Genomic DNA, 9,724 nt, shown 5'->3' with positions numbered 1-9,724 from the left:
TGTAGCTAAATGATGTAATATTTTCTCTCCTGACTTAAAAAGGCAGTAATTATTTTTTAGGGGTAACTCCTATAACTTGGAATGAAAACCCTTTAGTAGCACAGAGTTAGAAAAGACATATGGGCCGAAACCGGTTTGGCTCAGTGGATAGAACGCCGGCCTGCGGACTGAAAGGTCCCAGTTCAATTCCGGGCAAGGTCATGTAGCTTGGTTGTGGGCACATCCCCAGTGGGGGGTGTGTAGGAGGCAGCTGATGTTTCTCTCTCATCAATGTTTCTGACTCTCTGTCCTGCTGCCTTCCTCTCTGTAAAAAATCAATAAAATAAAAATAAAAAGACATATGGGTTTAATTCAAGGTTCCACCACTTCTAGCTGTGTGACTTAAGAGCTTTGGTTTAAACACATTTTTAAAAAGGAGAACAGGAACTAACTCTAGAGCAATGGTTCTCAACCTTTCTAATGCCTCGACCCTTTAACACAGTTCCTCATGTTTTGGTGACCCCCAACCATAAAATTATTTTCATTGGTCGAGATCCACAGGTTGAGAACCGCTAGCATGGTCGCCTAAGATCATCGGAAAACACTGATATTTACATTACGATTGATAACAGTAGCAAAATTACAGTTATGAAGTAGCAACAAAAATAATTTTATGGTTGGGGGTCACCACAACGTGAGGAACTATATTAAAGGGTCACGGCATTAGAAAGGTTGAGAACCACTGCTCTAGAAAGTTGTGCAAGGGCTGAATAGGCAATAAATGCAAAGCCCGCTGAAACCGGTTTGGCTCAGTGGATAGAGCGACAGTCTGTGGACTGAAAGGTCCCGGGTTCGATTCCAATTAGGGGCATAGACCTTGGTTGCTGGCACATCCCCTGTGGGGGGTGTGCAGGAGGCAGCTGATCGATGATTCTCTCTCATCGATGTTTTTAACTCTCTGTCCCTCTCTCTTCTTCTTTAAAAAATCAATAAAATATATATTTAAAAAAATGCAAAGCCCCCAGCACTATGCCTGGCATGTAGCAAGGGAAAGATGACAGACAGCTTTTGTTGAGGAGGATGCGGATTGTAGAGCCACTGGGCTTTGCCCTTAGGTTGATGATGAACGCTGAGAGCAGTTTTACTGGAGAGGTGGGGTGGAGTCTGGCTGGAGATGAATGAGGGCTGAGAAAGGGGAACCTCGGCGTGTAAGGACTCCGTGCTCGGTTAAGAAATGTGTTCACTTAGGAAAGGCGAGATGGGCAGTTTGACAAGTGACATAGGTTAAGATTTTTTTTGTTTTTTTGTTTTTTTGTTTTTTAAAAGAGGGAAACGAAGCATGCTTGGCAGTTAAGGATTAAAGAGGTAGTGAAGAGGGCAGAACTAGAAATGGGAAAAGAAATTGATGGAGCAGGGTCTGGAATGTGGTGCGTGAAGAACCAAAGCCTTGGGGAGAAATTGAACTTCCTTCTCTGAGACAGAGGAGAAATTACGCAGGAAGCAAACAAATGAATTAAATAAGTCTGGCTTGGGACAATTTGTGCATCATGAGATGCTAATGCACACGAGGCTAGCTGCTAAAGGGAAGTGTTTTCTTTTATCAAGTACATATTTTCCTTTAACATCCTCCTTAATCCCCCACCCAATAGATAGCTAACGTCTCAATTTTGCTGAGTACCTCCAGAGGCTCTTTTTAAAATAAACATACAAAAAGTGCAGGAATGGATGAGCCCACGCTACGCAGACTATCCGCGTTCTGACCCGGAGTTCAAGGCCCAGCGGTCAGAGGAGGTCGGAGACAAGGGCCGGGAGCTCTGCTCCTGCTTGAACTACGTTATTTATCCATGTAGCTCTAGTTACAAGCAGCAACCCTAGATTCTGGGCACCTCTCAAGAACGGGGTGCCCCGGTTCCCCCTAAAAGCATTGAAGGAAAATAATCTTTCACCATCTTTATGCTCCAATGTCTAAGCCTGACCATCTTCCCGGGGACGTGCGGGGTTCAGGAAGCGGAGGACTGGGTTCCCCGTCCATTTGGAAACCACAACATTCTATTTTGAGGAGTGGCAGGCGTTCACGTGTTCCATTACAGAAACCTGACCGGGGCGGGGTCACCAAATACCATTGGGACTGAAAAAGTAGCTGGAAACCTCTTCTGGGCAGCTCAGGTTTAGGGCAGTGGAAATGCAGAAATCTGCATTCTGGACTCAACTGGAGACGGCCTTCCAGCTGCCGTCCCAAGTTCAACATTTCATCCCGCGGAAACCTGCCATTTAGAAAGCACGCAGGCCCTCAGTCTTCCGTCAACTGCACGTGGGTGGCTCGGGTCACCCCTCATGGCTGGGCCAGGTAGCTGTGCAGAAGCCTGAGCTCCTGAGCTTCTTTTACCCAGGACTCTCCGGGGCATCTTAACAAAAATCCAGATGAAAAAGCGGCGTCATTTGTCTTAGGGAGTATTCATGCGAGAAAGAATGACGAACCGAACTTGACTGCTAAAAGCTTCAAACGTCTTCAACAGCGGCCCTCCCAGCGCCCAGCACCTGACCGCCGCGCCCCGCCCCGCCCCGCCCCGTGGCCCCGCCCATTCCCACTCCATAGGCCCCGCCCACCGCGGGCGAGGCCGCTCGGCCGGTCCCGGTGACAGGGCCCTTCAGCCCCTCGGAGACTTCCGTCCTCGGATCCAAGGGGGAGGGTCCGTGGGCGGCCCAGGAAGTGACGCAAGGCGCACCCTCCATTTTGTAGAACGCGGAGCAGCTAAGTGCGTCAGTTGTCGAGAGACGTAGGCGAGTTGAGTCCTGGTCTGCGGGGAGGCAGACAGCTCCGTCGCAGACTACGGACCTCTCTTGGGTCTCAGCTGCCAAAGATCCTGTCCGGTAGGTGAGTGGCTCACTTTGAGGGAATGGCTTCTCGGATCGAGGCTTCTTCAGGGCCACTCGGATCAGTGGCCAGGGCTGCTCTCTTTGCGGAGGACGGCGTCCAATGAGCGCAGTTTACTCGAGGTGGGCGCTGGGGCACGTCTCCCTTTGGGGTATGTTTGAGGGGACGTGAAGGTGGAAGGGGCGGTCGTGGTGATGGTCGTTTTTTACTGCGGGGTTGTGTGCCCCTCCCTGCCTCCTTTACTTCCTCCTTAGCTGAACCCCTGGAGTAGTGGGCTTTGGTTGGGGTGTGGTGCCACGGGGTGTCTGCGGGCGGGGATGGAGACTCCGGAACCGTGGAGTCGGGGGAGGGAGCGGGAGGAGGGAATTTGGCTCGCGCGGCGGCTCGGCCCACCGCCGGCTCCGCCGCCGCCGCCATCTTGTGGCTGTCTTAGCGTCCGCCCGCCACCGTCTGCGCAGGCGCGGCCGTGGCGTCGCGAGATTCCGGCTTCCACCTGCTGTGACGCTCCCGGGAGGCGGCGACGCTCGCGCGGCCCGTCGCCATTGGGCTGGCCTTGCGGAGGGCGGCGCCGGCCCCGCCCGCACTTCTCGGCCTTTCCGAACTGCGGCAGATGGGAGGGGGCCAGAAGAGCCGGGGCGAGTGTGAGGCTGCGCACTTCCAGAGGCGGCTGTGGGCGTTGCGGTGGCTGCGTTCTGGGCCCAGGGAAGGATCGTGTTGGGAGCCGAGTTTTAATTTTGTCTGCAAGGGACCTGGCCTAATAAAGAGACCCTCTTGGCAATCTTGTTTATAACATCACCCGGTAAACATTTCATTTTATGCCGTTATGTTTTTTTTTTTTTTTTTTTTTTTTGACCCCATGGACCAGCCATTCTTCTGACATTCACCGGTATTGTCTCGATTGGGTTATTTTCCCAATAGGAAGTACTAGCCGGGCGTCATGAGCGGCTGTCGAGTGTTCATCGGGAGGCTAAATCCAGCGGCCAGGGAGAAGGACGTGGAAAGGTTCTTCAAGGGATATGGACGGATAAGAGATATCGATCTGAAAAGAGGCTTTGGTTTTGTGGTGAGTACGTAGAACTGGTTGGATTATCCATTGTTAAGCCGGTAAAGATATTGATAAGCAACGTGTTTGCTTTTTTGTTTTGTTTTTTATCTTATTGAGGCAGGTGAGTATCTTTAGGAAATGCGTGCATCTTAAGGCAGTGAATTTTCTTTAGGAATGAATGAACCCCACTGCTGACTGGGCAACCACGCCTGGTCACCTGTCAAATAGGCTTATTGATAGGGTACTATCAATAAGATACTTACTTGTTAGGTGTTTTTATTTATTTTTTACTTTATTTTTTTAAATAGTTTTTTAAAAAATATATGTTTTTATTGAATTTTTATAGAGAGGAAGGGAGAGGGATAGAAAGCTACCCTGTTTCCCCGAAAATAAGACAGTGTCTTATATTAATTTTTGCTCCCAAAGATGCGCTAGATCTTATTTCCAGGGGATGTCTTATTTTCGGGGAAACACGGTAGAAACATCGATGAGAGAAACATCGACCAGCTGCCTCCTGCACACCCCCTACGGGGGATGTGCCCACAACCAATGTACATGCCCTTGACTGGAATCAAACCTGGCACCTTTCTATCCACTGAGCCAAACGGGTTTCGGCCTGTTAGGTGTTTTCAGTGCCCCTAATGTTGTAGAATACAGTTTTAAGACTGCCAAGTGTTATGATGTATTTTTTTCATGCTTGTATTTTAGGAATTTGAGGATCCCAGGGATGCTGATGATGCTGTATATGAACTTGATGGAAAAGAACTCTGTAGTGAAAGGTGAGACGCTTAATTTTAGTTTTGTAGTTAGCATTGTAAACTAGAGCAGACCTAAGGTATGTTGGAGTATTTTCCTAAGTAAATCTCTTCGGTAGCTTGTGTGGATAATGAAGATTTTTCTTCCCTTCCTCAGGGTTACTATTGAACATGCTCGGGCTCGATCTCGAGGTGGGAGAGGTAGAGGGCGATACTCTGATCGCTTTAGTAGTCGCAGACCTCGAAATGATAGACGGTATGTGATGGCCAGTGGCTGTTTTGAATAATCGTTACTGCACGACTATTTAATGATTAAGTACTCTCGATACTAATGAAAGGGTAATAATGCTAATTTGACCTGGAGATCTTCGGGACGTCTTTCCAGACAAAGCCATGGTGGTAGTTAGGGGCTATCAGGTCAAGAGGGGAGGGCAGTTGAGGGTGATCAGACTGGTGAGGGGGGCAGTTGGGAGTGAGTAGGCTGGCAGGCAGGTGAGCGCTTGAGAGCATGATTGGGCCTAAACTGGCAGTCGGACACCCCCCAAGGGGTTCCAGCTTAGAGAGGGTGCAGGCTGGGCTGAGGGACATTCTCCCCCATCACCCCCACCCCCACCCCACACTGGGCCACTTGTCCTGTATAATAGGCTAATATGCAAATTGACAGAACCAGGAACTACTGGTCGCTATGACATGTGTTGGCGCCTGCCCCCTAGTGGTCTGTGCACTCCCACAGGGGGAGCACTGCCCAACCAAAACCCAGGCTGGCGAGCACAGTGGCAGTGGTGGGAGCCTCTCCCGCTTCTGAGGCAGCTGCTAAGGATGTCTGACTGACACCCCGTGGGGAGAGGGCCTAAGCCAGCAGTCAGACATCCCTGAAGGCTCCCGGACTGCAAGAGGGCACGGGAGAACTCCCCTCCCACAATGCATGAATTTTGTTCACGGGGCATCTAGTTAGCTAAGTGATTCTGGTATTTACCAAAAAAGTTAGTTTTCATATGCCTATGTCAATTGACTTTTTCTATTAAGTCTGTATAATGAATCATAAAATAATCAAACAGTTGATGAAATCATTTTAATGGCTTATTATGTCTGAATGCATAAACTTGCTCACAGTTGAACAAAATTGCACATTTCTGAACTTCCATTGTGAATACTTGTTTTCTTTCTCAGAAATGCTCCACCTGTAAGAACAGAAAATCGGCTTATAGTTGAAAATTTATCTTCAAGAGTCAGCTGGCAGGTGTGTAGAAATTCAGTTTTGATATATTTCAATGTGGCTTTTTAAAAACTAATGGAATGGGTAGCTAAAGTTTTATTAACATTTTATTAAAATTCTATTTTTAATTAAATTAATGGGATTAATTGTAATTTTAAAATTTTAACTTAATGTAATTGGGGGATATTTCAAACTTTAATATTAGTGATCAAATGTAAATGTTTTGAGGATATTTTTTCTTGTTCTTAAAATCAATTTTAACCAAATATTAAACCCTTTATTTGCCAGCCTATCTGTGTCGTTGGCCTTATGACGAGGAGTGCCTGTGGGTTATCCTAATCGTTGTCTTGGTCACTCTTGGTTGGGCCTGGTTGACTTTGCCAGTCAGCTCCTACAGTGATCAATTGGCCACCCACCTCTAGATCTGTGTTTGCCGGTCTAGACGTAATCCGGGCACTTACTTGGCGTGCCAGGTTGCAGCGATCCCAGAGCGCTGATTACGAGATCTGATCCCTAAGTTGAGAGCTGTCTTCCTGTAACGCTTCCGAATAAGAGGTCCTGGTCGAACGATACGAAATTAGTTGGTCGTTGGAATCCTGGTCGCTGTAAAGTGGTCCTTGGTAACTGCACAAGAGTAGAACGTGTCTGCATCGCCAGTAGTCGGCTAATAGGGAGGGCTGTGCGATAAAGGCTTCCATCGATGGGGTAGTGTCCTTCAAGTGGGTGGCGAAGAGCCAGTCGGGCTATGTCATGAAGGTTTCTTCGACCGGTTAACGGTTTGCTGCTTGACTAGCCTAGGGAAATAATAATAAAGGTAAAGTAAACTTTTTTAATGACATATGGGGCACAAAATAATTGATGTCTTGTAAATGTTCTGTTTTTAAATATAAAATTTCTACTTTAGTCTTTAAAAATATGTACTGTTTCTACTTGTTTGTTTTTTTGTTTTGTTTTTTTGTTTTCCTTTTGTATTGAGCTCAGTATAGACTAATACTATTTAATGTTAACATCTGAATTACTTAGAGCATTTTGCTTAAAAGCAATATGCTATTTACTTATTTCGTGCCCTGACATATATACTTTTTGAATTCTGATAGAATACAAGTGTGGTGAATGCCATGTTTGTACTTTATCTAACATCTTCTCTTTCAGTAGTCTTGTTTTTATATCATGTTGTTGTTTGTGTGTCACGTTTCCTTTTCTTTGCTTAACACAATTGTCTTGTGTTAAGGATCTCAAAGATTTCATGAGACAAGCTGGAGAAGTAACCTTTGCGGATGCACATCGACCTAAATTAAATGAAGGGTAAGTATGTACTGCAGATTGTAAGCCTTTTAAAATATGTTGGCAGTTTTATTGTGAATGCTCTTGGTTCTCAGGTGAGTTTGCTTCAGGGGGTTTTGGGCAATGTCTGGCATCTTGTGGATAAAGGCCAGGGATGCATATAAACATTCTATTGTACAATGCACAGGAAAGCCCCCAACTGTTTGAATGGGCTAAATTGTCAACAATTAGGAGTTTGAGAAACCTTACTCTAATGCCATGTTATCCATCGAGAGTTAGATTCTTGATACAATAATAGCAAAATGAAAGCTACTTAATCTAGATTCCGATAGCTTGTGAGACTGTGAGATCTACATAACTTAACAAATGTTATTTTCTTTTTCCTCCCTAGGGTGGTTGAGTTCGCCTCTTATGGTGACTTAAAAAATGCTATTGAAAAACTTTCTGGAAAGGAAATAAATGGGAGAAAAATAAAATTAATCGAAGGCAGCAAAAGGCACAGGTATCTCCTTAATATATTTTTAAAATATTTCTATTGATTTTTACAGAAGAGAGAGAGAGCAAAACACCTATCAGTTGTTTCTTGTACACCCTCTACTGGGGATCAAGCTCCTCACCCGGGCCATGTGCCCTGACTAGAAATTGAACCGGCAACTTTTCATTGCATGCATGGGACACAATGTCCAAACAACTGAGCCACACTGGCCAGGACGCTAATATTTTTAAATCAAAGTTTTACTTAATGGATTTGAAGGGCCTGCAGCTTATGTTTTTTTTTTTTTTTTCTCCTCACCAGTAGGTCACGAAGCAGGTCTCGTTCCCGGAGTAGGAGTTCCTCTAGGTCTCGTAGCCGATCGCGATCTCGTTCTCGTTCTCGGAGTCGCAAATCTTACAGCCGGTCTAGGAGCAGGAGCAGGAGCCGGAGCCGGAGCAAGTCCCGTTCTGTTAGTAGGTCTCCTGCACCTGAGAAGAGCCAGAAACGTGGTTCTTCAAGTAGATCTAAGTCTCCAGCATCTGTGGATCGCCAGAGGTCCAGGTCCAGGTCCAGGTCCAGGTCCAGGTCTCGGTCCCGGTCCCGGTCCAGATCAGTTGACAGTGGCAATTAAACTGTAAATAACTTGCCCAGGGGGCCTTTTTTAAAAAAACACAAAAAACACAAAAACACAAATACCCAAATCATACTTGCTAAAAATTCTGGTAAGTATGTGCTTTTTTTGTGGGGGTGGGATATGGAGGGAGGGTTGGATTGGGTTGGGCTGGATATCTTTGTAGATGTGGACCACCAAGGGTTGTTGAAACCTAATTGTATTAAATGTCTTTTGATAAGCCTTCTGCTCACATTTTTGTGAATGTCTGAAGTATATAGTTTGTGTATATTGACAGAGCTCTTTTATAACTAAAGCAAATTTAATTTTTTTGTACTAGAAAAAATTTGAACATTTTAGTTCTTGGTTATTCAAATATGTTAATTCAAAATTAGTTTAATGTGTCAATTAAACTAATTAATAGCTTTGGACACTTAAAAGAGCTCTAAGTTTGCTTGTACATAAAGGCTTAATTTGAGTTTTCCTTGTTAGGGTCAAGGGTGTCCTCTCACCCACTCTTTAACAGCTGCCTGGCAAAGACAAGCAGCTGTTTGTTATTGATAATAAAAGATTATAAAACTGCTTTTGTCTGAAGGATGTGTGCTATTTACTCCTCCCCATCTACATTCACATAATTTCTTTTAGAGAACCTGAAAATAGGCAAAAGTCAGTGAAATGTTTAAAGCAGTGAGATGACTAACAGTATGAATTTCCTTTGTATGTGACCCTCTCACGCTCTTTCCCTGTATCACCTGACTATTCTGTTGGCATCAGGTTACTTGGGGCTTCCATAGTCAAGAGGACAATTTAGGAAGCAAATGGTACAGTTACTGTTTTATGCTTTTCTTAAAGGTTGTATTACAGTTTGGTGGACATAAGGGTTTTTTTTTTTGGGATGTGTGGTATTTTTTAGATCGATGCACATGTCTTTAAAGGGGTCTATATGCTTTTTTTATTTTTTATATTATTTTTTACAGAGAGGAAGAGAGAGGGACAGAGAGTTAGAAACATCAATGAGAAAATCATCGATCAGTTGCCTCTTGCACACCCCCTACTGTGGATGTGCCCGCAACCAAGGTACATGCCCTTGACTGGAATGGAACCTGGGACCCTTCAGTCCGCAGGCTGATGCTCTATCCACTGAGCCAAACTAGTTTCGGCTATATGCTTTTTCTTTTAGTCCTGAGACATGGATGTGATAGTATATGTGAAGGGGAAAACAATAGTGGAAGCTGCTTAAGGTTCTCTATCCATCTTAAGTGGTAGATCCTGCTGCCTGCAGGTAATGATTTAAAGGTATAAGAATCTCAGAGACTAATTAGGCTTTATTTCTCTGTTTGAGTGCTAGTATTCTATAGATAAATTATTGGTAACCGAATCTTCAAAACTTCTTTCTAGATAATAGTTTTACTAGAGGAAATTATGCCAAAGAGAAGAGCAAATAAATGGTAAACTGGTATTGGAGCCCATAAAGCCTAGTTTCAG

The 9,724-nt window shown here is 45.1% G+C and overlaps 1 protein-coding gene across 9 annotated transcripts; it reads left to right on the top strand.

The window, feature by feature from the left end:
* The first annotated feature begins 2,653 nt into the window (after positions 1-2,653).
* Positions 2,654-8,822, top strand: SRSF5 (serine and arginine rich splicing factor 5). 9 transcript variants are annotated; one of them, XM_084872107.1, is made up of 9 exons: positions 2,689-2,854; positions 3,313-3,653; positions 3,773-3,917; positions 4,608-4,678; positions 4,812-4,910; positions 5,825-5,894; positions 7,102-7,175; positions 7,546-7,656; positions 7,951-8,822. In XM_084872107.1, the coding sequence occupies exons 3-9, from the start codon at positions 3,792-3,794 to the stop codon at positions 8,258-8,260; spliced, it is 861 nt and encodes a 286-aa protein (XP_084728233.1). In that variant the 5' UTR covers positions 2,689-2,854; positions 3,313-3,653; positions 3,773-3,791; the 3' UTR covers positions 8,261-8,822. The 9 variants fall into 9 exon arrangements, 6 of the variants coding, with proteins under 6 accessions (XP_084728230.1, XP_084728233.1, XP_084728232.1 ...); XR_014793947.1 differs by lacking the exon at positions 3,313-3,653 and adding an exon at positions 6,159-6,684 and having other exon boundaries at positions 2,716-2,854; XM_084872105.1 differs by having other exon boundaries at positions 2,716-2,976.
* The last annotated feature ends 902 nt before the right edge of the window (positions 8,823-9,724 follow it).

The sequence above is a fragment of the Pipistrellus hanaki genome (genome assembly GCF_964339955.1).
Source record: "Pipistrellus hanaki genome assembly, chromosome: 1".
Lineage (NCBI taxonomy): Eukaryota > Metazoa > Chordata > Mammalia > Chiroptera > Vespertilionidae > Pipistrellus > Pipistrellus hanaki.
This window is presented reverse-complemented; position numbering and strand designations above follow the sequence as displayed.

What these genes read in the sequence shown, in the direction of transcription:
- SRSF5 (XM_084872104.1), top strand. Translation starts at nt 3,792, where the DNA reads ATGAGCGGCTGTCGAGTGTTCATCGGGAGGCTAAATCCAGCGGCCAGG. An exon ending in AAAGAGGCTTTGGTTTTGTG is followed by an intron (nt 3,918 to 4,607) that starts GTGAGTACGTAG and finishes CTTGTATTTTAG; the next exon opens with GAATTTGAGGATCCCAGGGA. An exon ending in CGACCTAAATTAAATGAAGG is followed by an intron (nt 7,176 to 7,545) that starts GTAAGTATGTAC and finishes TTTCCTCCCTAG; the next exon opens with GGTGGTTGAGTTCGCCTCTT.